The 26,779-nt window shown below is 45.3% G+C and overlaps 14 protein-coding genes across 14 annotated transcripts; 6 read left to right on the top strand and 8 right to left on the bottom strand.

The window, feature by feature from the left end:
- PGA45 (Pga45p) lies at positions 1-1,677 on the bottom strand (the record flags this gene model as incomplete). The annotated part of the gene is made up of 1 exon (XM_024856495.1): positions 1-1,677. One exon carries the CDS (start codon positions 1,675-1,677, stop codon positions 1-3), a length of 1,677 nt encoding a protein of 558 aa, XP_024716094.1.
- Positions 1,678-2,550: 873 nt separating this feature from the next.
- On the top strand, positions 2,551-3,591 carry C7M61_001076 (uncharacterized protein; the record flags this gene model as incomplete). The annotated part of the gene is made up of 1 exon (XM_024856494.1): positions 2,551-3,591. One exon carries the CDS (start codon positions 2,551-2,553, stop codon positions 3,589-3,591), a length of 1,041 nt encoding a protein of 346 aa, XP_024716093.1.
- Positions 3,592-3,778: 187 nt separating this feature from the next.
- PHO87 (SPX domain-containing inorganic phosphate transporter) lies at positions 3,779-6,610 on the bottom strand (the record flags this gene model as incomplete). Its single annotated transcript, XM_024856493.1, has 1 exon — positions 3,779-6,610. One exon carries the CDS (start codon positions 6,608-6,610, stop codon positions 3,779-3,781), a length of 2,832 nt encoding a protein of 943 aa, XP_024716092.1.
- A 723-nt stretch (positions 6,611-7,333) lies between these two features.
- C7M61_001074 (glutamine amidotransferase subunit) lies at positions 7,334-11,960 on the top strand (the record flags this gene model as incomplete). The annotated part of the gene is made up of 3 exons (XM_024856492.1): positions 7,334-7,843; positions 8,153-8,525; positions 9,127-11,960. The coding sequence occupies 3 exons, from the start codon at positions 7,334-7,336 to the stop codon at positions 11,958-11,960; spliced, it is 3,717 nt and encodes a 1,238-aa protein (XP_024716091.1).
- Positions 11,961-12,033: 73 nt separating this feature from the next.
- Positions 12,034-15,797, bottom strand: C7M61_001073 (MFS transporter; the record flags this gene model as incomplete). Its single annotated transcript, XM_024856491.1, has 2 exons — positions 12,034-14,095; positions 15,079-15,797. The coding sequence occupies 2 exons, from the start codon at positions 15,795-15,797 to the stop codon at positions 12,034-12,036; spliced, it is 2,781 nt and encodes a 926-aa protein (XP_024716090.1).
- A 94-nt stretch (positions 15,798-15,891) lies between these two features.
- Positions 15,892-16,968, top strand: C7M61_001072 (uncharacterized protein; the record flags this gene model as incomplete). The annotated part of the gene is made up of 1 exon (XM_024856490.1): positions 15,892-16,968. One exon carries the CDS (start codon positions 15,892-15,894, stop codon positions 16,966-16,968), a length of 1,077 nt encoding a protein of 358 aa, XP_024716089.1.
- A 98-nt stretch (positions 16,969-17,066) lies between these two features.
- Positions 17,067-17,798, top strand: C7M61_001071 (uncharacterized protein; the record flags this gene model as incomplete). The annotated part of the gene is made up of 1 exon (XM_024856489.1): positions 17,067-17,798. One exon carries the CDS (start codon positions 17,067-17,069, stop codon positions 17,796-17,798), a length of 732 nt encoding a protein of 243 aa, XP_024716088.1.
- Positions 17,799-17,823: 25 nt separating this feature from the next.
- On the bottom strand, positions 17,824-19,770 carry C7M61_001070 (uncharacterized protein; the record flags this gene model as incomplete). Its single annotated transcript, XM_024856488.1, has 1 exon — positions 17,824-19,770. The coding sequence occupies one exon, from the start codon at positions 19,768-19,770 to the stop codon at positions 17,824-17,826; it is 1,947 nt and encodes a 648-aa protein (XP_024716087.1).
- A 227-nt stretch (positions 19,771-19,997) lies between these two features.
- SEC22 (SNAP receptor) lies at positions 19,998-20,691 on the bottom strand (the record flags this gene model as incomplete). Its single annotated transcript, XM_024856487.1, has 2 exons — positions 19,998-20,611; positions 20,658-20,691. The coding sequence occupies 2 exons, from the start codon at positions 20,689-20,691 to the stop codon at positions 19,998-20,000; spliced, it is 648 nt and encodes a 215-aa protein (XP_024716086.1).
- Positions 20,692-21,171: 480 nt separating this feature from the next.
- Positions 21,172-21,876, top strand: C7M61_001068 (uncharacterized protein; the record flags this gene model as incomplete). The annotated part of the gene is made up of 1 exon (XM_024856486.1): positions 21,172-21,876. The coding sequence occupies one exon, from the start codon at positions 21,172-21,174 to the stop codon at positions 21,874-21,876; it is 705 nt and encodes a 234-aa protein (XP_024716085.1).
- Positions 21,877-21,976: 100 nt separating this feature from the next.
- GCD1 (translation initiation factor eIF2B subunit gamma) lies at positions 21,977-23,389 on the bottom strand (the record flags this gene model as incomplete). Its single annotated transcript, XM_024856485.1, has 1 exon — positions 21,977-23,389. The coding sequence occupies one exon, from the start codon at positions 23,387-23,389 to the stop codon at positions 21,977-21,979; it is 1,413 nt and encodes a 470-aa protein (XP_024716084.1).
- Positions 23,390-23,601: 212 nt separating this feature from the next.
- Positions 23,602-24,894, top strand: RPT4 (proteasome regulatory particle base subunit; the record flags this gene model as incomplete). Its single annotated transcript, XM_024856484.1, has 1 exon — positions 23,602-24,894. The coding sequence occupies one exon, from the start codon at positions 23,602-23,604 to the stop codon at positions 24,892-24,894; it is 1,293 nt and encodes a 430-aa protein (XP_024716083.1).
- Positions 24,895-24,968: 74 nt separating this feature from the next.
- On the bottom strand, positions 24,969-25,835 carry MRPL40 (mitochondrial 54S ribosomal protein YmL40; the record flags this gene model as incomplete). The annotated part of the gene is made up of 1 exon (XM_024856483.1): positions 24,969-25,835. One exon carries the CDS (start codon positions 25,833-25,835, stop codon positions 24,969-24,971), a length of 867 nt encoding a protein of 288 aa, XP_024716082.1.
- A 301-nt stretch (positions 25,836-26,136) lies between these two features.
- Positions 26,137-26,727, bottom strand: C7M61_001064 (centrin; the record flags this gene model as incomplete). The annotated part of the gene is made up of 3 exons (XM_024856482.1): positions 26,137-26,174; positions 26,222-26,413; positions 26,463-26,727. The coding sequence occupies 3 exons, from the start codon at positions 26,725-26,727 to the stop codon at positions 26,137-26,139; spliced, it is 495 nt and encodes a 164-aa protein (XP_024716081.1).
- Positions 26,728-26,779: the final 52 nt, after the last annotated feature.

Here is a 26,779-nt window from a genome sequence, read left to right as displayed (position 1 = left end):
TTAGAGCATAAGAACGCCGCCAAACAAGAACACTTGCAAGTACACCAACACCATGGACACGCTCTTAGAAGAAGCGCTCGAGCCCTGGGTAACCTCTCTGCGCTGGTTGTTTGAGCCAGTCTGAGTGAAGAAGCCCAAAATAGCATCGAGGCCGCCGCCTGAGCTCAGGTCGGCAGTAGTGGTTCCATCTGAACCCTCCTCCACAGTGACAGTAACCATGGATCTATAGCTTCTTGAGGAGGAGGTTGTGGCTGGTGCGGAAGATCTGCTGGAGGTGGTGGTAGTGGTCTCAGCACCGTAAGTCTCCATCCACCTGCTCAAGCTGTCGACCGAAGAGGTGGCGGATCTCTTTGGAGAACCAGAGCTCTCGCTGGTCTTGCTAGTGGGTGAGTTCGTAGCAGAGCCAGTCTCACTAGCTGGAGAAGCAGAAAGCAACGAAAGAATGGAGGCCACCTCAGCGGCAGACTCCAGCTCATTGAGGTTGTCGTCAGTCTGGTACGAGAACGAAGTGTCGTTGTTAGCGTGCGAAGTGGTTCTTGATGGAGAGTTAGTTGTTCTGGAGTTAGGGCTGTTAGTCGTTGTGGCACTGGCATTTGAGAAGCCGCCAATTCCACCAAGACTGAAGCTAGCAGTTCTTGGAACAACAACGGTACCGGTGAAGAGAACTGGAGTGGAGACGGTGTGGGACTCGGAGAAGACGTAGTTGTTCAACTCAGCAAAAGTACCATCATCCTCGACACCACGGACAATCTCCATCACAGCGTCAGCATACTTGCCCAAACCGCCGAGCTGAATGTTACCGGAAAGCAACATACCGACGGCACCGCTGATCAACTCTGGTCTGCTCAAGACTCTCTCAGAAAGAGAGGTGACGTTAAGAGAAGCACCGTTGAGGCTGATAGCGCCAGTGTTCATCACATCAATGACGAGCTGAGCAGTCATGTTCTGGTAGCCCTCGTCAGCAAGGAAGTGTTTGACGGTGGTTGTGAGGAACTGAGTGTTGTTCAAGGCAGTAAGCACATCCTTTGCAACGTCAGCCACAAGAGTGGAGGACAAAGCAGTGGAGATGATGTTGCCAATGAAAGTCTCAAGACCGCTGGTCTCAGCTCTCTTACTGTTGGAGTTTCTGCCAAAGAGGTCCTGAACCAACCACAAGAATGTGTTCTTTTGAGACTTCAACAATCTCGAGACAAGGTTCACAAGGTTTGGTCTGTAGTCCTCGTCGAGCAAGATGCCGTCCAACAAGCTCTGAACAACACCAGAGTCTGCAACAGCACCCACGATAGCAGAAACATTGAGGTCGGACAAGTCCAAAAGACCGCCTCCAAGCATGTCACCAATGCTGGAGAGGTTAGCACCGCCAATGAGACGGCCTGTGAGGTTTGCAATAAATTCAATGCGGTCTGGGTAGTAGGCCACTTGGTCCAACACAGCCCAGATCACGCCGGAGTCATTAACAACGTTCAAAAGACCTTCGATGGTCTGCTCAAAGCCACTAGTGTCTCTCTTTTGAATGAAGTTCGACAAAGCCTCATAGTCATAAGGGTCGAATCTTGCTTCGATGGTGTCTTCGAGGAAAGTCAAGTCAAACTCCTCACCAACAGGCTGAGCGATCGGGGTCGCTAGCGTCACCGCCAGGAAGATGCAAAGGAGGGTGGAGACGAACGTAAACTTCATCTGGTTATGAGTAGATGCTATAAGGTGGTGAAGAAGACGACGTTAGATTTCCAGGTAATATCTGCTGTGGGGCCCGGTAACCCTATATAAAAACAAGGCAAAGCAAGTCGGAAGTAGAGAGCCAACCTGTTTGGGAAATTCCATGTTACACAGGAGGACGAACGAACGACAGTGTTGTGACTTGGTTGCAAAATTACTGCATTTGTTAATCGAGCACTGTAGGGAATCCTCATTCTTTCCTAAAGAGGAATTGATATTTGATTTTTTCTGCAGTATAGCTCCACACCACTTGCCTAATGCGGTAATGAGTCTGCTTAATTGTGATGCATGCCTTTCGTACACGCCAAAGGGCCTTGGGCGTTTGGGAATATTTTCTAGCATGGGATCGTATCATTTTACGAAGCTTAACTTTGAACGAATTAAATGATACCAAGCACAGCTCTATTATTGCCAGCTCTATTGTCTGAAGTATCTGCAGCCCCATAAGCGCCACGCCTCGGCTATAGTATAATGTGCACAGTGCGCCCACAAAGTGGCATCGTTCCCGTGGGCAGTCCTGCCTAGCCGTGCGCACAATGTAAACATCTCCTCCCGAATCAAAGAAATGCAAGATGGCCAAATAAGGTAAAAACAGACAATTTCAAGCGTTTTCCTCTGTGTAACAGATATATACCACCTTTCTGCTCATCAAGTCCTTTTCCAAGTTTAGTCGCTACAACTTCTTCTTGGTCCAAGCCCGCAAACACCCTTAATCCATTCTTTTCCAAGACCCTTTCTGTGAGACTTGACCCCCTTGCTTTCGTTGGTGCCATAATATCATATCCCTAACCAGCGAACATGAGGTTGTTTCAATACGTTGCAGCCTTGCCCTTGATGGCATCCGCCGTTACGGCGTTGAAGCCGCTAGCCGATTTCGACGTTGAGCCGGAGATAGTCACAAGAGACGACTCTGAGCTTGAGAACTTGAGTCCAGCTTTCTCCGAGTTGTACGACTACGCTCATGAGTTCATGGACATCCTTCAACAACACAGTGATGGCAACCTTGAGAAGCGTGACACCTTGGAGGATGTCTTGACCGGAGTTCTTACGCAAGTCAAGGACAACCAGGTTGTGCAGAGCATTTTGCTCGAAGTCGCCAGCTCCAAGCAGCAGATAGATAACTTGTCTAGAGCCGTCTACTCGCTCTTAGCCAACATGATGACCGGCAACTCAGCCCTCTCAGGCCTCAACATCACCTTGGACATGAACAGCATCTTGGCCGAGGTTATGGCCTCCGGCCTCATAACTTCTGTCGCTGATGACTTGCTTCTCAACGACCAAAACAGAGAGAATTTGACCTACCATGTTGGTGACCTCTTGACTCAGCGTCCTTTCATCGCTGCCATTCTCAACAAGGTTGGCCGTGGCAGTGACCTTACTTTCGACATGATCTTCAGTACCTCAAGAAATTTCGAGAGTAAGGCGCCAGAGTTGCAGGAAAACACCACATTCTACTCCAAGCGTTCCGAAATTTTCTCAAAGCGTGCCGACAGCGAATATCTGGGCTCACTCAACGCTTTTGTCAGCAATATTATTAACTCGGCTACTCTGGGTGGTCTCATTGACCAATCCCTTGGCTCTATCCTTGCGGCTGTGAAGAACAGTGGCCTTGTTACCCCCATTGTTTTGACCGCCGTCCAGAGGCCTGTTATGGACATGGTGGGGCGTATTTTGAATAATCTCTACGACTATGGCGTCTTCGACAGCATTCCCCTCAATGATTACTTTGAGCATGCCAAGAAAACACATGTTCTCGCAGACAGCACGCAAGATCTCTTGACGCACGAGAGATACTCTCCACCAGTTGCGAAATTGTTCCAGCAGTTAGAGGACCAGGGTACTCTTGAAAATATCAGACGCAGCTTGTACGGCTAGATCAAGTCGTAAGCGCCCTCCACTCAACGACCAACAAACGACCTTCAGTTCTTCAACGCCTGATACCACTTGCGGTGCTACGCCTACCATCAAACTACTGTATTTATGCTCAATTCGATAATTTCGTTAAACCTAGAAATGCAATTTTTTTTTTATGTTTTGAAAAGTCCGATACCCATCGTTATTCTTAAAAGTTCAAGCATGTCATAATGCCGTAACCGACAGAAATCGTAATGACATATGCTATAAGAGATGCGGGAACACCTCTAGTAATGAATGTGTTGACTGAGATGTAACGTTGACCAACCTCATCAGTCATACTAATGGCAGTGACGTTAGGGAAACCAGAAGTGGGCAATCCCATAGCTGCAGAAGCCATCAAAGCCGTACCCATAATCAAAAGCGAAGGATGAGGCGTGGACATTGAGTCACCAACCTCCTTGACTAATGGTACGATAATGATAGTGGCCACTGTATGCGAAACAAAGGTGGCCACGACTAAAATCAAGATACCAAAAATTGCCAAGACAACGAAGGCATCGAAGTCAGCAACCTTCTTCTGCAAAGCTTTAGCAACAGTAGCTAAAAGGCCTGAACTTGTAACAGCAGAGCCCAATGCAAGACCTCCCATGGCCAACAAGATGATGGTCCAGGGGAAGTTATTGACATCATCAACTTTCAAAAGACCTGTACCAAAAAATAAGACAATTGGAACGACAGCAATGATACCAGAAGAGCCAAAAGTGTCCTCAATCTCACTTAAGACGCACCAAAGAAGAATAGTCGCAAGACAAACAATGGTAATGTACCATTGCTTGGTGGTGAACTTTTCTTTGATAGGCTTGTATGCCTTAACCTTATTTTGGGAAATCTTGAAAGTCATGATCAACTCCATCCAAATTCCACCCATTGACAAGATGGAGACAGGAAGAGCGATGGCGAACCACTTACCCCAACCAGGGTTTGGGTTCATGTACTCAATGGCGATCACATTCTGAGGCGAGGCAATTGGAGACGCCATACCGCCAAGGTTCGATGCTAACGCAATACCCAAGACTAACGCCTGGGAAAGTGGGGAGGTTGTGGGAAGAGTCCTCAAGACAGGCTGAATCAACGAATATGCTAAAACTGGTGCGGCGACGTTGGAGATCCACATGGACAAGAACAATGAGACACTCATAATAGCGAGGAGGATATTTCTTGGCTTAGTGCCCGCTAAAGCCAACATATACGAGGAAACGATCTTCGCAATGTTATACTTGGATAAAGCCGCAGCCAAAGTGAAACCACCAAGCAAAATCATAAGGGTTGAGGACCACATTGCTGCCAAAATTTTCTTCGAAGCGTCTGCGGCATCCATGGCATTACCGTCGTCATCTTTCAATACTTTACATGTCACAACAAGCAAAGGTACTAAAAGGGAAGTCACCCATAATGGTAAGGCTTCAGAAGCCCATAACATAGCACAAGCAGCCAAGACAGCCAAACAACGAGCCTCCTCTTTATCGTTCATAGTCTTGACGGCCAACAAGACGATGAATACAGGGATAATGATAGCAAGTTTGATGATTTGACTCGAAAAGAGAAATTCAGGGACCTTGACGTAATCGTACCTGGAAACTTTCCACTCAAAGGGTAAATTAATTTTTCTCCACCTCATCAGGAGCAAAGACTGGGAGTTAGCCTCGTCTCCCATCTTATTGTTTCTTGCGGCGCTCTCATCAAGGTTCAAATTAAATTGCTTCTTTTCGATCGACAACAAGTCTTTCCAAACAGTGTTCCTTTCCCAAACAATGTGGTCCCTTAAGTAGGTTCTAAGCTCGTCCTTGATTGGTTCCAAGTCCTCAGTGGTAGCCTGACTGACTGCTTTACCAGAAAGGAAAGCATAAACACGGACGACATGATCAATTCTGTATTCAAGAATCTCAGAGGTCTCTGGGAAGAATGTTCTCGAGTTGTGGGGCAAAAAGTTGGCAACAAAGTCCTCCTTCACTGAGTAGTTGCAGGTCTTGTCGAACTTTTTGCAAATTTTGGTAAAACCTATTCTATTCAACTCAATGAACGATTTCAACTCGCTCAAAGTGATGAACATATGAATGGATCTCTGTTTCAAAGTGATTTGCTTTTGTTTTCTGATATCAAAATCGTGATGACCAAGCAAAGCAGAGTTGGACTGGCGATCATGCTCATGGTCTTCGTCATCCTCATCATCGTCATCTTCTTCTTCCATATAATCAGCCTTCTCGAGATCCTCATAGTCCAAGTGGTTGACAGTGTCAAATACGGATGCATTACTCAAGGTTCTCTCCAAAGTGGACTTGATGTGAATGTTACGATGTTCATTCTCATCGTAACCATCGTTACCATAAGCAGCAGTGAAGAGGTAAGCCTCAACATGCTGTCTGTTGGCCTCTAAGTCCTTTATGAGGTTGTCGTACTGTTTGTAGACCTCAACCTCTTTAGGCTTGAAGAACTTGTCGATCTTGGTTACCTCGTCGACCAAATGCTTGGCAAAGACCGGAAGAGGGTCTGAGGACTCCGATGAAATTGTCTCGGCTGCAGCTGTCATCGCATCCAAGTCGATGGAGCCGCGGTAGGTGGATTCATCGTTGTCGAACGAATAAGTCACCTGGATGTCATTGACATCGTCTTTTTCCACGGTGACTTCACCCCTTTCTAATTCGCTCTGCGATGCCTCTGGGCTTGGTGTTTTCGCAGACGAGCCAGTTTTTCTTTGTTTGAACTTGTCCATAAATTTGGCCGCAGCAGACTTTTCATCCTCCTCCGAAGCCTGAGCTAAAGCCTCTCGACGGTCAGCAATGGCCTGGTTTCTCCGGGCGATTCTCACCAATTCAGTGATGGTAGCATTGTTCACTGCCAAGGAACCATCTTGAGGCTGGCCATTCTCCAACTGGTTTTGCTGGGCGACGTAGATCACCTTCTTGAGGCCAGAATAATTAAGATAGTGGTTCTGCCATTCTGGAACAGCGTTAAACTTAAGCGAGTGGGAAAACTTCATCTAATTTTCTTGGTTCCAGGGCTTAAGGCACTAAGCTTAGAAAGAAAAGTCTTGGAAGTCTTGGAAAGGCAGGGGGTCACACGAGAAAATCTGTCGGGAGATGCAAGGGAAAAAAGGAAAATGGTTAGCCAAGGAAAATCCTGTCAGAAGCAGGAAAGAGCTCGTGTGACGGGTTGCTGCAATAGGCATTGTGTGGTGCTGCCCCGACCTAATTTTCTTTTTTAATTACATCCTGCCTGATCTATTAAGAACCGCACCCCACGTGGGTGCTGGCGCTGAGATAAGCCTGAATAGAGCACAAAAAAAAAATTCAACTCTTCATCGCAAGATTCACCGGCATTCGGCCATTGCCCTCGTTTGCCGCGTGGTTGTGCAGACGCAGATGAACCATATTTAGCCGCTAAAGCCAAGGCAGACCAACCAAAAAAATACGAGTGCAAATAAGGTGAAGAACGCCTTTCATTTATTTATGTGTGTTTTCGTTGCACTGTGCTTGTCTTTTGAGATAAAAGGCAATGCTGACTTCTTTGGTTCGAAGATCCTGTAAAGTCAGGTCGTAGGCCCACTCGAACTACCTATCCGAACCACATCACATTCGCTGACCTTGACATTTCAACTTTCCTCTTTCGTGTCACTGTAGTTTCCTTCTTTCAAGTGGTTTAATCTTCTCGACTTAAATATCTAGCTCTAGCTCACCCCGAATGGTTCCCTCAATTCCCACCAATGTCAGTTCAGCTTAGCTTGTCTCTTGACAAGAACAAGGTCTATCGCCAGAATGATGTCGTACCTCTCTTAATGGAGCTAGAAGTTAGGGAAAAGCTTTTGTTACGCCACTTGTATCTCGTCTTTGAAGGTATCTGTACTGTCACGGCCCCATCAGACGACAAGCTGATTATGCCTCGGAAAGAAATCAAAACATTCAACAAAATCACTTCCTTGAGAGAATACGAAAAGAGTTTCGTTCTTCGTCGCCAGGCAATCATAGGGAGAAGTAAAACTTTCAGGCCCGGAAACTACTCCATCGAATACAACTTTCGACTCCCAGCTGCCGAAACTTACTGCAAAAGGCAAGATATTCTTCCAAGAAGCACCTGTCATGTAAAGGAGAGGGACTCGGGTTATCTCTTGCCTCCAACATTTCGCTATGTTGGAGAAGATGGCGAGCGTATTGACATCACTTACAAGCTTACTCCAATTATTTCTAGTGTCCATGGAAATATTGAAGGTGAACTGGTTTGTCTAACTTATTTTGCATACCCTTGCACAATTTCTCCATTCCTTATGCCAGCGTTTGATAGAAGCCATGATCAGATGTCATTAGACTGTCAAAATCAGAGTATCGTCCAGAGCCAATGGCACTCGCCATTTCCAATATATACTCACTCTCAAACTATTGGCCTTGGCGTATATTTCTATCCTGAGAATTGCGTCGATATAGGAAGGCTCTCTACTAATAGAGTGTTGGTATCTGGGAAACAACTCTCTCAATTCGTTAACTATACATTGATGATGTCTGTCCCGAAAATTGACCCTGCCCTCCAGAACATTACCAGCATAACAAAGAAGCCTGATAGTATCTTGGTGACCGTTCAAGAATTGAGGATATCGTTGCTCAGAGTGCTTCGATTTACTACGAAAACTCGCATGATATGTGAAGGTAGTATCGAGACAATGCAAACCAACAACAAGGAGTTTTGTGTCTCTAAGACAGTGAAGGACTTGACCAGTATTACCGATGGAAGAAGTTTGCTTTTACAAGGGAAACGTATTGGGAATGGTAACACATCGTCTGGTGAGATCAAGTACGTAGCGGAACTTCCCTCGGATTGGCTCTACGGCGTCATTCCTGAGGTGGAGCCTGCCTTTTGCACCTCCGAGGTATCGTTGGAGTACTACTTGGTGACTGATCTCAGGTGTATGACTCTAAGTGGTCTGCAACCGATCCACCTCAAATTCGATAGCCTTGTCCTTGTGGGTCGGCAGAACAATCAGTATCGGTTGTAAAATGAAGCGATTATGAACAAAATCACAATTTATACATAAGATTGTAATTTTTGACAATTGTCGAATTAAACTTTTTGTGGTCTGCGTAGAAAAAGTACTCCACATTTGCAACTTTCGCTCACTCACGCTCATATTATGAACTATTAGGACTAAGAAAATAGCCAACAACCGTCACATTTCCAAAAGTAAAACTTCAAAATAATGACTTCTAAACTCTTGACTCGCGATCGTTTTTTATGTCTCACAACCATGTACGGCGCTGTCAACTGGCATTCAAGCTCTTCAACATCGAATTATGCACAGACGCTTACTCGCATCTTCGCTTCGTCGCTGCATCGACGTGCACGTGACTCATCCACGATCTCCAGATATGTGGCTGCTCTGCAGCCTTCACCCACACTACTGAGACTGTTCTACAAATAACCACATGGGCTGTTTTAACAACGGCAACATCCATGAGGGCGAATATGTCCTGATTCCCATGCGAACGCCGCTACCTATAAACTCCACAGCGAATTCTACCCCGCTGATCACCACACCCAAGAGGCACCAGCTGCCGCGGCAGGCTCGACTGGAACACAAGGAAACTTGCACGAACCCCCAGGACTGCAGCTTTGCTCTTCCAGATAGCCTGAACGAAGAGGATCCTTCCGAGGGAACCCTTCCCCTTATCCACAAATGGACTCATACGCATTCTATTCTTTGTGTCATACCGGCACCCAGCAAGGAGTTAATCTTCTGTGGAACACAAGATTCTAATATCTTGGTGTTCGACTTGAAGAGCTACAGCATCAAACACGTCATAAACTGTGGCAGAAATCACTTTGCCACCTCAGTTCTTTGCCTCACTATCAGCCCGGATGAACGATTTTTGTTCAGCGCAGGCTCAGACTCATTGGTGAAAGTGTGGGATCTTTCACCTTTCGATGATCCAGATGCTTCGAACTACACAATTTCATGCACTCACATCATCTATTCCTCCATGGATATAGGTGACATTTTCTCCATCTACTGGTCCGAGAAACTTTCTGCATTGTTCATTGGTTCCCAGAATGCTTCGATTCTGTGGTGCCGCCTAGCATTGGACCGTGACCCAAGTTCCACTCACACAACATCCATCGAGCGTCTCCCTCATTTCAGGTACGACAAGTTCTTTGATTCGAAGGGTCCTGGTGGGTCAATGAATAAAATCCAGTCTGCTCACCAAATGCTCAAGAAGAGCTCCAGTTCGGAGTTTGGTCCATGTCTCGTGGAGATTCAAAATTCTGATATCATTCGTTTCGCACACAATGGCTATGTCTACTGCTTGGATTCCTTGACGGAACTTAACGCTGCAGCCTTCTGTGACCTCTACACCTCACTGTACAACAGTTTCTTAGCCAGTTGTGGTGGTGATGGTGTTATAAAGCTTTGGGGGATTACATCTGGGAGAGAAGGCTCAATCAAACTTTCACTTATCAGCAAGCTCGAAAACGACGAGGCTATTTTGTCAATGCATGTTATTGACTCGACAATTTGTGTCGGGTTAAGTGATTCAACGATCAACGCCTGGGACTTGACAACATCTCAGCTCACACGTTCCTTTAAGTTCATCTCAACAAGTGCCAGGACAGATGAAGTTCTCTCGTTGTGTATCCACAACGGTTGCATCTACAAAGCCACAAACATGGGAGGTCTTTGCAAGTTCCCGCTCAAAAATGACATTCATAGCGATGGGCCTGATGGAGATGATGAATCCAAGTCACATCCTGTGAGGAGCGCAGTGAACTTTAACAATTTGCCTCACGAGGAATTATCAAATTTAGAGGAGGGGTCTGTCTTTACTGTTCAGGCTTTCAAATTCAGGAACTCGACATATCTTCTTTCGGGCGGTGGTGGCTCCCTATGTCTTTGGAACATCACTGATGTAGGAGAAAAGTCGACCGTCTCATCAAGCGAATCAAGTGGTCTTCTCAATTTTACAAGTGGTATTGAAACATCTAACGAGCACTTGCTCGAATCTTTGAGAAAGATTATATCGTACAAGACCATTTCGAAATACCCAAGCACCTATCTTGAAGATTCCAGACGATGTGCCCAGTTTTTGAACAAGCTTTTGCGTTTGCTCGGGGCATCTGAGGCCAAATTGTTACCCGTTCCTAATTGCAATCCCGTCGTCATGGGTCGGTTCCTGAGGAACGACAAATCTAGTCTCCACACAGAGCGGAAGACTCTTTTATGGTATGGGCATTACGATGTCGTGGAAGCGACCGCCGACAAAGAGTGCTGGTCCACCGATCCATTTCAACTTGTTGCAAAGGATGGTAACCTTTACGCCAGGGGTGTGTCCGACAACAAAGGACCTACGTTAGCTGCATTTTACGCTGTACTGGATCTACACAAGAAAGGCGAGCTTCCAATTGACGTGGTGTTTGTCATCGAAGGTGAAGAGGAGTGTGGCTCGATTGGGTTTCAGGAAGTCATCAATAAGAACAAGGACTCCATAGGCGTTGTTGACTACATTCTTTTGTCAAACTCGTATTGGCTTGAAGACGAGGTCCCATGCCTCAATTATGGATTGAGAGGTGTGTTGAATGCATCTCTAAGTGTGACATCCGAGAAACCTGATAGACATTCGGGAGTGGATGGAGGAGTGTCAAAGGAACCAACCATGGACTTAATTCAAATTTTGGGACAACTCACCTGTCCAAATCTGAATAAGATACAGATTCCTGGGTTTTACGATGATGTTTTACCAATCGATGAGACGGAGTTGCAGCTTTACCAAAAGATTAAGGACGTATCGAGATCGCAGAATCTATCCAATGCCGATCTTGACACACTTCTTGCGAAGTGGAGAAATCCATCCTTGACAATTCATAGACTTGATGTCTCTGGGCCGAAGAACAATACCGTCATATCGAAGAGAGCCCAAGCCTCAGTGTCGATCAGAGTTGTTCCTAATCAAGATCTACACAAAATAAAGGAAAAGTTCTCTTCCTACATGCAAAAATGTTTTGATGCTTTGAAAACGGAAAATGAACTCAAAATTGACATTTTCCACGAGGCTGAACCGTGGTTGGGCAACCCGAATAATTTAGTGTTCAAGATACTTTACCAGAACATAAAGAAAAATTGGGGACCCACATATCCGGACCCATTGTTCATTAGAGAAGGTGGATCGATTCCGTCGATTCGTTTCTTGGAGAAGACTTTCAATGCACCCGCCGCACAGATCCCATGCGGACAAGCTAGCGATAACGCCCACCTTAAAGACGAAAAGCTTAGAATCATAAATCTCTTCAAGTTGAGAAGTATTCTTGCTGATTCATTCAGAGATTTGGGTCATCAACAACAAACAAAATAGCAGCATTTCGAATAAATGATAAATTAGATGTTATATGGGGTATATATGCAATTAAATTACTGCGACACGGCATTTATACCGCTTCCGCAACACGCTTTTCAGCGTCATTTTCAGATCTGTTGTGTTGATCGTAAGGCGAAGATCCTATGTCCTGATTGTCATCGCTTCCAGAAGAGGGCTCGATCTTCTCCGGTTCCTTTGAGGTGTCCTCCTTTGCAACCTCCTCTCCATTGGCCTTTTTCTCCTCCGCGAGTCTCCTGAAGTGAGCTGCATAGCCGTATTTCGACTTTTGTCTGATAGTGGGGCCCCATTTGTGGAAAGCAAACGGGATAGGGATCATCGCGAGTGCAATAAACGCAAAAAGCGAAGTAGCCCAGTCAACATGTAACTTCTCGTACATCTGGAAGATGAATAATGGAAAAACCGAGGCCAAAACGTAACGCAACAAGTTGTTGGCGGCTAATGCTGACGCCACGTACTGTGGAGGGAAGGCCATCGAGTAATAAAGCACGATACCAAAGAATACCCAGATCAAGCCAAAACCGAAGGGAACACCTGCGAGAGCAGGAGCAATCCAGTGAATGTCCGATCTTGCAGTCCATGCCAACCAAAACAATGCGATCGGCAAGAACACAGAACCAACCTCGGCAACTAGCAATCTCGTTTCGGGAGCGTCCCAAACAGGCTTACCTTCTTCGTCAAACTTGCCTCTCGTTCCGTCCGGATTTTTTGGGAAGAATTTAAGATGATCCAAAACGACGTAGCCAGCAACACCACCAATCAAGCCAACACCAACGCCAATAAATGGTAAACCAGACACACCCGTACCCATACCGTAGACTCCTCTAAAAATAATTGGAAATGCTTCGAAGAAACCAAACAAAACAGCAAAAACGAAAGCAATGTAAATCGAGGTTAAGCACACAATTGGCTCAACTACCAACATCTCGGCCGGAGTGAAAAGGAAGACTTTCAAGGCGAATTTAACGAACTCCATGGTAATCTTGGGCTTTTCCAAGTTCACACCTCTCTTGATGGCTCTCTTCTTGAGAATACTAAACTTCTGAGTTTCTGGGCAGAGTGTTATAAGGGGAAGAACGGCACCAGAAAACATCAAGGACACCCACTGTGTCCACTTCCAACCCTTGTGCTCAGCAGCAAAACCACCAACAATTGGACCCACAACAGGACCCAAAAAGGCTGCCACACAGAAGAATGCCATTGCAATCGACATCTGAGCAGGTGAGTTTCCCCACAAGTCAGACATGGTTCCACCAGCAATTGCCATTGGTGGAGAGCCGAAGTAGCCAGCGAAGAATCTCAAGACAAGGATGGTTCTGATGTTTGGAGCCAAACCAACACCCATAGTGAAGAGCATGGAAATGGCCAAGGAGGAGATGTAGATGTAACGACGACCAATAACCTCCGAGATGGGAGAAGCGATAACAGGGCCAAACGCCAAGCCTAGCAAGTAAAATGTCAAACCAGCGATACCAAGAGTCTGACTGATGTTCATCCTGACTTGCAATTCCGGCACGGCAGCAACATAAAGGGAAGAGCCCAATGACACGCAAAGACAGTCGACTGCAACTGTCAAGGTTATGAACCACTTCTTCCAAGTTGGCCAATTGTGGGGGTTGGCCTTGTCGTCAGGGCCATCCCAATCTAAACTTTTAGGGTCCACAAGTTTAGTCATGGACTGATGCGAGGATTCTCTTTCTAAGTTGGAAAGTGTGTCTGACGTGGTTGCAATTCGGTTAAGCTCGTTCTCAGTCATGTTCAGATAATCAGGAACTTCGTTGGTGGGGATCTGGAACGGCTTGACGTGGTCATCTTCCTCCTCATCAACGGCAGTTCCTTGTGCAGTGGAGGGTCTGTCCTCGTGATTGTGACGGTCGTTAACAATGGCCTGAGAATAGCGATCGAAATTGTCATCAGGGGTCTGTGGTTCATACAGAATATCGTCGTTTGTGAATTCCGAAGCAGTTTCGTAAGCTGACGATGCCAGGCGGTGCAATGAAGAGGATGATTCTCCTCTTTGTAGACCGCTCAGCTGGGCAGCCGCTCTCAAGGCCTCCTCTTCAGACTTGGAAGTGCCAAAGAATGCCATGGTTTGTTGTGACAAATTGTGTGTGCTATTAATTCAAGGGCGGAAGCGCAAATATATAGTGCCGGGGTGAAGAGACGCAGAGGCACACGGAGCACAAAAAAGAAGAATGGATTCCTGCAATAATCCACAATAAGCCTAGTGAGAAGGCTATCGCTGGCGATGGAGGGCGGCTATTCTTTACCGCATCGTATGCAATATTTTGGCTTGCGACCCTGCCAGCCGCGAGGTAAAACGCCACATGAAAGCGGACCAGAGACACAATGTGCCGAGTCGAAGCCGCAGCATCTTTGTGCCAACTATGCCTTTAGATAAGATTACTCGGACTTAGGATATTGTCGGTATACAGAGACCGACTTGCCGAGCAGACTCAAGCCTTGCCTGCAGCAAGCCCCTCTAGAATAACATTGAGCATGTATAGAGACGGCTAACTGTAGGTCATGCCACGAGACCCTGGTGTAAGAAGCTTACAAATGACAGCTTACTAATGGCAGCTAAAGGTAGCAATTGATCTTCCCGTCATTTTTCCATGATGCATTGGAACCATGCTATCGGCTCCGGCGAGGTTGCCTGGCGGCAATAGAGTTCGGAAAAATTGTACTTCCCGCGCGGCGCTCGTAAACATCCTCGGCTCACCCCCAGTACGTCCGAGCGCGCACATAGCCAAAACCAAAGTTGTATACATAAACAAGCAATACCGCGCCAGCAAACACAACTAGGGCTTTAAAGCTTAATGGCTCCACTAATGATGTAAGTACCATACCAATAGTCTGTGCGCCAAGGGAGCTAACATTGCCCCCTCGAGTTGGATCCTGGCGCATGCATTGCTCCCAATAGGCGCACATTTGCTCTAGCGCAGGCACAATCTCGTCTGGGGAGCAGTGATTCTCGCGGTAGCTGCGCTCGCACAGGGCGATCTCGACTAAGAGGTTGTTTGCGTGCCGCGATAACTTGTGCGTAACGTCTTTTTTAATGGCTGCAACTACACTCCACACTAAGTGTAAAGCATACGCCAGCACCACCAGGTTCACTGCTAGTTGGAGATACAGCGAAAGCATGTAGGCACGTTCTTCTGCTGGTGTTGAGCTTTTGTCCCATGGTAGCGGCAAATGGGTGTCCTTGCCCTCTTCGATATTCTCGTCTTGAGCTTCTTGCAAGACTTTATGGCTCTGTGGTCGTATGCGAGGCTCAGGGCTTATTGAGTCGCTCAGCCCGTTGTAATAGTAGTGATGATGATGTACTTGCACAGGGAATGGCACAAAATGGCGCTGCGGTCCTGGTTCTTGTTGATGGAGTCGCTGGAACACGTCAGTACCACTAGTAAACGAAGATTGATGGCGTGGAGTCTGGTAAAACAGATTTTCGGGACTTGGAGACTGCGAATGCTGTTCGATCTGTGTATTTTTCTGGATGTGTTTGTTATGCTGATTGATGGCGTATCTAGCGCCTAGATTCGTTGGACTGAGAAGCTTGACGAGCAGTCGCTCCAGCACCTCTCCCTCATCAGTAAAAGAGTTATCTAATGGTGAATGCAGTTCCTGTTTTGTTTCTTCAACTGTAGATGATTTGATTGGCTCAGGCGTTGTTGGTTCGTTATCTTCAACCTCGTGAATGCTATCGATATCCATGGAATCCACGTCCATGGCGTCGTTCATATCAACGTCCTCCTGATACATGTTGCCTTGTTCCTCCCGTAGTGAAAGCAGTATCAAAACCTTATCTAGATCCATGGTAATGGTGGTGAGGCCTGTGCGGTTCTCGATCTGTTGACTCCACATATTCGGGCATCGCGCACATCGCATAGTAAAAATCTCCAACACCAATATGGGCTCAAAAAGGAAGAGACAAGAGAAGAAGAAGGATTTCCAGAAGGCAAAGCTCAAAGTCGGTAAAACGGCGAAGAAGCCAGACAATTTCACAGATACCTCATTCACAGCAAAGTCCATCTCTTTGCCGAATCAGTCTGTCTCAAAGAAGAGCTCATCTGGACCAGTCGATTTGTCTCACCAAATTTCGTTGACAAAACATCATAGTTCTCAAACAAGAAAAGAGGTGCTTGGATTTATCGAAAACCATCTTCCTTCAAATCCGTCGCTATACAAGCAGATTATCACTGCCACCATACCGCTCATCACAGACCTGAGTCCTGGTGTCAGACTGGCCCTCGTTTCTCTATTGAAAGCATGCGCAAATAAACAAAGTGGATTACTAGAGCTCCACATGCGGTCCATTGTGCTTTTTTTGAACTCGGCCATGACTCACATCCAACCAGATATCAGAGCATCTTCAACGTCCTTGCTCGAAATACTTGTTGACCTAGCACCCGAGCCTCTTGTCAAGGGATATTTTGTCAAAGTTTTGAAAAGTTACTACGCTTTATTGTCTTGGCCATTGACGGGCGATCGTAAAGCAGTCTCGCTTGCAGTGAACAGTAATGGCTCATTAGGTGGAGGGAAAAAGTCCAGGGCACAACACATTCGAATCCTACGCAAGTTTCTCAATGCAGCTCTCGACGAGGATGCTGCCAAAAAGTCGGTGCTCTCCATTGACTGGTCCCAAGTTAACGTACCTCATCACACGACACCTAATTTCATGATCCCCCAGATTCCACAGGCATTTTCCTCCTTCAAATTCTTCGTCGACGAGCTCCCGTCGTCAACATCTAAAGCGGCATCCGAGAATACTAAAGAAGGTGAATATTCGCTACGAGAAGCTGAGACCATGTCCACAGAAGATATTCATACAAGACAGAAAATTATGAAGGATGTTTTCCTCAATAGCATCTTGAAAAACCTCGCAAACGCCAGTAAAGAAGGAGGTGAAATCGGTATTGAGGCGAACGGCTGTATTGAAACAATCAATGCCCTCAAGAAATCATCTGATAGTTCAGAAAATCAATAAATAGACTTCATAGAGCACCTACTAGGTTTTCGCAGCCAACCTGTACTAAATAGCATCAGTCGTCAGACTGCGAAATTTGAAACTTCAGACCCTGTACCATGCTTAGAACTCTTTTGCGGCCCAGTTATCTCGCAAGAGCTAGATTTGCTCCAAGACTTCCAGCAAGACAATTTCATGCATCTCCATTGAGTCTCAAAAAGAGACTCGGCAAGAAAACAGTCGAAGTGGAAGAGAGTGATGCCGCCGTCAGTGCTTCAGACATCGATTTCAAGGAATTGGAAACCAAAATGCAAGCTGTCGTTGATAGGTTTGGTAAAGTTGCCAACGAAGCCAAGCTTGGAAAAAGCAATCCCCTGATTTTCGACAATCTTACCGTCAAAACCGCCGACGGTGATCTTCCGTTCACATCCACTGCTCAGACAGCGGTCAAGGGTCGTAATTTTATGATCACTGTGTTCGATCCTTCCAACACCAAAAATATCGTGAGCGCTATTTTGGCTGCTAACTTGAACATGACTCCAATCGCAGACCCTCAGAATAAGCAGCTGATCAAAGTGCCTTTACCTCCAGTGACTACCGACTCCAAGAAAGAGACTGTTAAGCAACTAAAAGAGTCTTTTGAGAAGCTTCGTAACGGTCCAGGCGGACACAGCAAAAACGCACACACTTTGGCATCAATCAGAGGTGATATCAAGAAAAGATTGTCCAAAAAAGTAAAGAAATCGGACGATGAGACCAAAGCTTGGAATGATTTTGAAAAGATTCACAGGCAGTACTGTGACAAGCTCCAAGATGTGTTCAAGACGGCTGAAAAAGCCATCATGAAGTAATCACGCAATCCATTATGTATATACCCTAAAACGTGATTCCTTTCCCAATGAAATGCCTTTTTTTGTACTTTTCGACCCATTTGATGATTCGAAGACTCTGCTCTATAATGTCATGGGCTTGAACCGAGCCACCGCAAAGACAATAAAAATCGTAGACCTTGTTTGACAATAAAAATCCCGTAATCCATCCATCTTTCCTTTGCCACCTCGTATACGTGAGCTTTTTGGCGGTTCCATCTCCTTGCTTTATAGTTGTGCTCTTGGTGTTGTGTAACGTGGTATAGAAATAAAGAATCTGAAGAAAGCTGGCCACATTGTCAAATTTGTCCTCTCCAGTAGTCGAGAAATTGATGTCATCCATAAGGTATTGGTTCTCATCCTTGCGTCTGTAAATGAAGTGCTTGATATAGTGACAATCTAATTCCTTTATAACTTTCGTAGTATCGCCCATTGAGATGAGCTCGGACCGCAAAGCGCTTTTAAGATGCTTGTTGTCCATAATCCTTTGTATGATGTACAGACCCACCTGCTTCAAATCGAAGAAGCTGTTCTTATTTGCTGCCAAAAGTATCAAAGACAAAGGTTCGTCGTAACCGATAAGATTGAATCTCCTCACATAGACGTACAAGAACCCCGAGTTATTAAAGTTTGGCATGCACAACGGGATCCACAAGTCAGCGGAATCTTGGTGATTTGCGGACCCGTAATGAAAGGATATGATGGCCAAAAGCATATTAATGTCCTCATTCAGAAGTTCATGCTGTGATGGTCGAATGTGCGTTAGAAGTTTTTCTTTTACACTCACAAATCCAAAAAGGAGATCTGCTGCTAGATGCCTCTTCGTCTCTGACATTGATGCTTTGCTGATGATGGATGTGGTGTCAGAGGCAGTCTCCTTGACGGTCAACTTTTTAGCGGAAAGCAATATGGAGCTGACCTTCGATCTCGTGGTATGAGTAGTCCTCACACATCTAAGTGCCGATCCCAACATATGACTGATATAAAAGCTACTGTCAAGGTAGAATTGGTCATTATCATGAACAGAAAAGCCGTACGTCATCTTCATGTTCATTGAATCGAGAAAGGCAATATCCTGGTTGGACAAGATTTTTCGAAGGTCATAATTCATCCTTCTTTCGTAACTTCGTGATATAACTGGAGCTGATAAAACCGAAACTAGGTAAGTATGGATTGACTGTAATTGTCTTTCTAGGGTAGACTTCGAATGATCGCTAGAAAAACCAGTCTCATAGGCCACCTTCGATATCAATACGAGTATAAGTGGGCTCTTGTTTTGTACAACAAGTTGAAAGCCGTTTTGGGATATATGACTGAACTCAGTCTTCATATTTTCCTGATATGCTGAAACTATCGTGGTAATGAGTCCCATATATCCCATAACAGTATCGTCAGAGCCATTGAGCGAGTAAATGGGCTTGCCTGCTGAGGACAAGACAAAGAATTGTTTCAATTTGTGGTGAAAGACCTCAGACGAGTCCAGCTTGTCTGGGTTGAATCTTGATTTGATGAAGTCCTCATCTATGTCACCTTCTTCGTCACAAACGATGTTTGACGGCTGAAGCGACGATGTTCCTAGGTTGCGGGATTTACCACTATCGTGGGCCATGAGGTTCTGCAATAGCTCCGTTAAGTGGTTGGTTTCACTCTCCTCATTGTCACTCGAAGCAACCTCCTCGGTTTCACTTTGCAGATGATCGAGGGTTTCTCCATCAGCAATTGATGGCACACTCAGCCGGATAGGCCTCAACCCTGGGCTTGAAGATGGAGGTCCTTCGTTGTCTTCGATGGTTATCTCCGGCTGATCCATGTTTTCCAAAGTCACAGCAGTCGTAGGATTGGCCACCAGGGCACCAGGGATCTGCGAGACTTGTGGAAGAAGAGCAATTGACGACTGCCTCAGTAACACAGGCGCATTGTGCACTGTTTGGCGTTCTTCAGCATTGTCACTCATGATGGTTCTTATCAAGCGCGACAGATGTTTCTATGTACTAAAGCATGCAGCCTTGTTGCGTACCACCTTTAGTAGTATTTAATAAGGATTACTGTTTCTCTAAGCAAAACCAAAAAATGACACATCCTATAAAATTGCTGTACATTGCATACTAATTATGTTGTTCTGCCATAATGGTAGGGCTCTAGGCGGCTGAGATATATAAAGACTTGAGTATGCACTGCTCTCTATCGGCGAAGTAGGGTGTACCAAATGAAAAAGACAAAGATTAAGGCAACACCGACAACTGGCACATACTGCCTGATCATAGCGTCGAAATTGATCTTCTGCGCTTTCTTTCTATACTTGATGGAGTCGTTTCTCAAGGACAGCGATAAGTCACTCATTTTATCTAAGGAGTCACCTCTGTATAACAAATCCTCGATGTTTTTCGTCATGACCTTCTTGACGTCGGCCAAGTCGTTATTAAGCTGATCGAGATTAGACTGTGCCCTCTGGTCCTGGTAAATCTTCTTGGTCTTGCTCAAGAAGTTGTCAAATGAGCTAAACCCAAACGGCCTTGCTGCTGTGCTCAATGCCTCCTGACCGTGAGAATGCTCGAACTCATTGCTTATCTCGTGTAAGTACAGAAAAGCAAGCTTCCTTGGATATGATCTGTCACAAACAGTGATGTAGACTATGCTGTTTTGGATTAAATAGTGAATGTTGTAGTTGCCACTCTCGATGGTTGCCTGAGGCTCTGAATTGGGGGTGATTCTGCTGATGATGATCTTGCACTTCTTCTTTTGTTCGTTCAAGTTAGGATCGAGATTATCGTCGACGGATCCACATAACGGAAGAGCTGTTGTTAGTATCAAAAGATATCAAAGGAGGGAATTAACACATACCATCATAGCGGTAAATCAAGGTCGACTTTACCATGTTGAAGCTCTTGGAATAGTTATCTGCGATCCCAAAAACACGAAGCATCTACTCCGCGCAGTTGCGATTTGGGTCACATGACAATGGCGGCCCGGCTCTGAAGCTTCGTATTCTTGTGAAGATTTATTATCCCAGGTCGAAGAAGCGATGAAATAATTTTGTTGGTCTCTCTTTCCTAGTTGGTGTCTATACTTTCGACGACTTCCCTACGTGACCTGTTCGAAAACCCAACAACCTACGCGAAATGAAGCCCATTGCTGAAGTAACCCGACTCCGTAGTTTCCCACGAAAGCCTAGAGCTCTCTGGGTAGAAAATTTATTGAAGAACGGATCAATATAGGGTGTTTTACAGTTAAGGCGTGATGGTGGCTGCAAAAAGTCCCTGTCTGCCTGAGTGCGACATGGGTCCCTTACTTCTTGCGACAAATCATCGACACAATAAAACTTTCTATATCCTTATTTATTCCCAACAAAGAACACATGGATTTGTCAAATCTATCCAGCAACTTACCCGCAACAAGAAATGTGGAGCAGGTCTCGCTTCTAGAACTTAATAAAGAGTTGACCTCAGAATTCAAAAACGCAGCCAAATCAGTTGCTGCTTTATACAACAGCACAGGAAATGCCGAACAACTGAAAACAGAGTTTGCCAATGCAGCCAAATCAGTGGCATCTCTATATCGTTTGGGAAGTAACTCAAATGAGGTACTGATGCATAAGGGATACCTTGAATGCTTGGACGATCTACTAGAGGGTATAACCAATGGAGAAGACATCGAGAATTGGGCTCTCACAAAACGAGCTGAAATCACGAAAAAGTTTAACAATAATGATAAGCCCACTGCATCTCAAGAAACCCCTCAGGATACCGACTTCCATTTACCTAAAGAGTACGAGTTTTCCCTTCCATCAGAACTAGCGCTGTCATTAAGATTCAGGCCCACATTTGCGCCGTTATCTGTGAACTATAGGCGACCAAGATCAAGAGAATCCAGAAAGCATGAAAGAAAAAACTATAGAAAGCAAGCAGTTACCGCTAATTACGATGCTAGCCAATCGTCAGACAATGATAGCGAGGCTAGTGATCTGGGGGAAGACATCGAGACGAGAAAAAGAAGAGCATTGCAGTCTCTTCATGATGTTGTGAAGAGGAGACGGATGGACTCTTCGAGTGATAATGAATAGTTTAGGGGGAGCACGTATATACCAACTCATGCATAGTGATAGTGGGACACTATCCGTTATATCTACAGAATGTCTATGTAGTTACCACAATATGTGAATACTAGTATGCAAATAATCCGTCAGAGTTATCGCCGTACTCGATGTCCTCTTCATAATCGTCATAATCGCTGCCGGAGGAAGACTCTTCCAGGGATGACTCGATGGCACTCTCGCCGTCCTCTACTTCTAGACCTTCCAAACTCAAACACAAGAGGGTATCACCCTTTGCCTGCGTGCCCTTGGTGACCTCGTGCGTGGATTCCACGTTACAGTTGACCAACTTTGACTTCGAGCGGATGATAACATCGTGACCAATGATACAATTCTCCAAAGCGACATCATCTTCAATCACAGCATTATCTAGGATAATGGATCCGGTAAGCTTGACTCTCTTGCCAATCTTGCAATTATTACCAACAACAGTTCTCTTGACATTAGTTTTCTCTCCCAATTCGTTATTCTCACCGATCAATGCGTCAGCACCAACGTTTGCGGCAGTTTTGTCCTTAGGAGCACTACTCCTGGCAGCGTTTGCCTGGGCTTGTAGTTTCAAGTAGTACCTGTTTGATTCCAAAAGCACTGGTAAGTTGTTTGACCTGGTGAATTGTGCTTGTGTTGGTACGAGCATGAATCCGATGGTGTTTTCGCATGATGTACTCTGCCATGAAAGTCTGGCAAGATCACGAATAACTTTGATAAGCGGTCTGTTTGAGAAGTAAATTTTGGTGAACTTTTCTTGGTACTTTTCGAACAAACCGAAAATTTCATTTGCAGAACCAAAAAAGATTGAGCTGTTTAGCAATTTCGTACTGACAATGGACTTTGAGTATTTCCATGTGAGCTGTGTTCTGATCTTCAAAGCCTTATGAAAGTCAACATCCTCCGCGGAATAGTAATCCAAAAGCTGCGATTGACCAGAGGGTAATTCAGCAAATATGGTATAGTTTTTGGGGAAGATCTTATTCTTTTTATCTTCAATTTCCAACTGGTTCTTATAATAACAAAGTAATCCGATGTCAGTCTCCAGTCTCGATCTGTAGGCTTCTATAAGTACTTGGGGAGGCAAGTTAGTAATGAAATCACAAGGCAAAAGGACAAAATGCTCCAAGGGATCGATGATGCTGCTTTTCGCTAAAAATTTAAGGACCTCGCCCGATGTGGCCGTTGCCAGCTCGACGACTTGAATCAGATCTAAGAATTGATTTGACAGTCTTGAATCTTCGTTGTTCTCCGACTGCAGGCCAGCTTTTGACTTGTATACCTTCAAAGCAGCCACGAGATCTTCTTTCGACAGTTCGTCGCATACAATCGTGATCTTTGGAAAAAAAGCCTTTGCACACCAGTCAAGCACATATTCTATCATAGGCTTATTGGCAATAGGCAAGAGGGCTTTCACAGTACCTGTGGCTCTGACCTTCGAGAAAGGGTTCAATGCTTTTCCCTGCCCACAGAGAATCACAGCGTGGAACTCCATATTGTCAAAGGAATATCTTTATTTTCTAATGCAAGATCTGACGATATCAAGATGAGTCTGATGTCTTGAGAAAAATACGTTGTAGAGCCCAAACTAATCACGTGATGCGCGGCTCCGTACAAACTCAGTATGTACCCTAAACCTCAACTACGGCCACCATTTTGAGCGAGAGTGGCAACTGAATATTCTGAGAAATATCAACACAGCACAAGATGAGTGAAGATCAAGATCCACTTTTGGCTGGTTTGCAAGGCGAAGAGAACCAGGATCAACAACAAGGAACCAATGGCGAATCCAGCAATGCCCAGGAGGAGCAGCAGCCTCAACCTACTCCAGCAGAACAAGAGAGGCAAAAGGCTCTTCAGAACTTCAAAGAAAAGTTGACAGAACACAGAAAGTGGGATGCTCGTCTCAAGGAGATGAGACTAAGCATGCGAGATATGGAAAAGACCTACGACAAAACGGAAAACGATATCAAAGCATTGCAATCGGTGGGTCAGATCGTCGGTGAGGTGTTGAAACAGTTGACTGACGAGACCTTCATTGTGAAAGCTTCTAGTGGACCACGTTACATCGTTGGCTGTCGTAATACTATAAAGAAGGAGAACTTGAAAAATGGTGTTCGTGTTTCCTTGGACATGACCACTTTAACCATTATGCGTATTTTGCCCAGGGAGGTTGATCCATTGGTTTACAACATGACTACTTTTGAGCCTGGTGAGATTTCTTTCAACGGAATTGGTGGTCTTACTGAGCAAATTCGTGAATTGCGTGAGGTCATTGAGTTGCCTTTGAAGAACCCAGAGTTGTTCACACGTGTGGGCATCAAGCCTCCAAAGGGTGTTCTTTTGTACGGCCCTCCTGGTACTGGTAAGACATTGTTGGCCAAAGCAGTGGCCGCAACCATTGGTGCCAACTTTATCTTTTCTCCAGCATCTGCCATCGTTGACAAGTACATTGGTGAGTCTGCAAGATTGATCAGAGAGATGTTCTCCTATGCAAAGGAGCACGAGCCATGCATTATATTTATGGATGAGATTGATGCCATCGGAGGTAGAAGATTCAGTGAGGGTACTTCCGCAGACCGTGAAATTCAGAGAACGTTGATGGAGTTGTTGAACCAAATGGATGGATTTGACACATTGGGTCAGACCAAGGTCATCATGGCTACCAACAGACCTGACACCTTGGATCCTGCTTTGTTGAGAGCTGGTCGTTTAGACAGAAAGATCGAAATCGGCTTGCCAAATGAGGCGGGTAGATTGGAGATTTTCAAAATTCACACAACGAAGGTCGCCAAGCAAGGCGAATTTGACTTTGAGGCTGCCGTCAAAATGACTGATGGCTTCAACGGTGCTGATATACGTAATGTTGTCACGGAAGCTGGCTTCTTCGCGATCAGAGATGAGAGAGACTACATCATACAAAATGATTTGATGAAGGCTACCAGAAAGGTCGCTGATGTCAAGAAGCTAGAAGGCAACTTAGATTACGAGAAATTGTAACTATAATAGATTACACGACGTCAAGCAATGCATCATTTTCTAATCCGTAACTTGGTTTTCGTATGTACATGTATTTACTGGGTGTTCGACTGCTGGTCCTCCTCGATCTTCTCCAACGTCCTCTTGAAGTCGGGAATCTCCACCTTCGACAAAGCATCCAAATGAGCCAAAAGATGTGGACTCTCGATCTTGGAAATATGCTGGGCCATTCTTTGACCAATGTAGTCCTTCACCTCTTCGGACAAAGGCTCGAGCTTCTTCTTTGGCTCCTTGGCCTTCTTGGCCAAGTAGATCTTTTGCTCTGTGGTCAAAGGCATAGCTGGTTCGTTGAGTCTTCTCGCCTCAATATCTGTGAGTTCCTGCTTTTTATGTTTGGAGTATGGGTTTCTGATCTCATTCAAGACACCAGGTGGAAGGAGCGATTTAGCAATGGTCTGCGTTTCGTATGTCTTCAAGTGAGCCACCTCTTCTTTCGTTGTAACTTCAGAAGCCGTGTGGTTCTTGTCTGGAGTGGGCCATGGAATTTCAAGGTTTTCATGGTGCTTCACGAACCTTCTAGGTAACCATCTCTTGTATCTGTCGTCGTAGTATTGACCTTTGTAAATGACCTCGTTTGCAACAACATGAGTAATGTTACCATTCTCATCCTTCTCTCTGGCAGCTAATTTGACGTGCTCACGAGGTATGGATCTAGGGAAGTCAATGAGATGGCTCTTCTGGTTCTCAGCCCAATACTGAGGGGCAACAATTAATGGCTTGGAGATATCGTTTGCAGCAAACTCGTTAGTTCGGCTGTGATATTCCAAAACTTTGGTAATTTTTCCCTTGAATTCGCCCTCGTTTATGTAGATGTAATCTCCCTTGGTGATACCGATTTGTTCCATAGTCAAGTTCTTGTCCTTTTTGGAAACATATCTTGGTGGGTCCATCGTGGGCAACATGGTGTGCTTGGTTTTATCCCGCCAGAGCTTGTCTCTTGCCACAGGCGGCAATTTGTCCAACCTTTTGACGAATCTACTCATATCGGCTGGAGTTCGTTCTCTGGACTGAGAAAAAAATTATTGATTTTCTCGCACAGAGGTAATATAGGTTCACGTGAGAAGCCAACCGGTGGACCATTTGATACTACAAAGAAGACATATATTTCCGAATAATAGCGGTCTGATAGAATTTTGAGAGTCTACGCAATCTACCATTCTCGTGTCCTTGTATTATACATATTCATTTTGGTGCACTGCTTGCCTACTCCGTGCAAATGCTGATGAACTCTTGTTCATTGACTGTTGGTTAGTAAAAGAAAGGTAAAAACTTCACGGGCAATACATACTCTCTCCATCTTCATCAAGGTCGAATTCGTCGATCATCGCTCTAAGCTCTTCATCCGTAAGATTCTCACCTAGTTCACGGGCCACCTTCTTCAAATTTCTAAAGCTAATTTTCCCCGTATTATCTTCATCAAAGAGCTTGAAAGCTCTTTTTATCTCCTCCATGGGGTCCCTGTTGACAATTCGTTCACCCACTGCGTGTTAGTACAATCAAGTAGCATCATCAAATTGAGCGATACGTACCAGCATGAAAAAAGTTTTCGTACGAGATCAAATTTCTGTCTTCGGTATCGTATTCACGAATGATATCCAAGACCTCTCTTTTGGGCAAATCAAAGCCAAGTGCCCGAAGAGCGACTTTCAATTCGTGGTAATCTAGTAACCCGTCGTTGTTCATATCGAAGAGCGAGAACGCCTCTCTGATTTCTTGCTTTTGCTCATTGAGCAATTCGGCCTTCAAGTTACTCATGCCTATCTTTTGACCAGTCCCGCTCGTTCCTGAAGACATTGATGTAGATTGAACTTGTGTTTACCTTGTACGCGATTTTTGTGCGCATGCT

This window comes from Candidozyma pseudohaemuli (genome assembly GCF_003013735.1).
Source record: "Candidozyma pseudohaemuli strain B12108 chromosome Unknown scaffold00001, whole genome shotgun sequence".
NCBI lineage: Eukaryota > Fungi > Ascomycota > Pichiomycetes > Serinales > Metschnikowiaceae > Candidozyma > Candidozyma pseudohaemuli.
The sequence above is the reverse complement of the archived record's forward strand: the minus strand, read 5'-3'. Positions and strand labels throughout refer to the sequence as shown.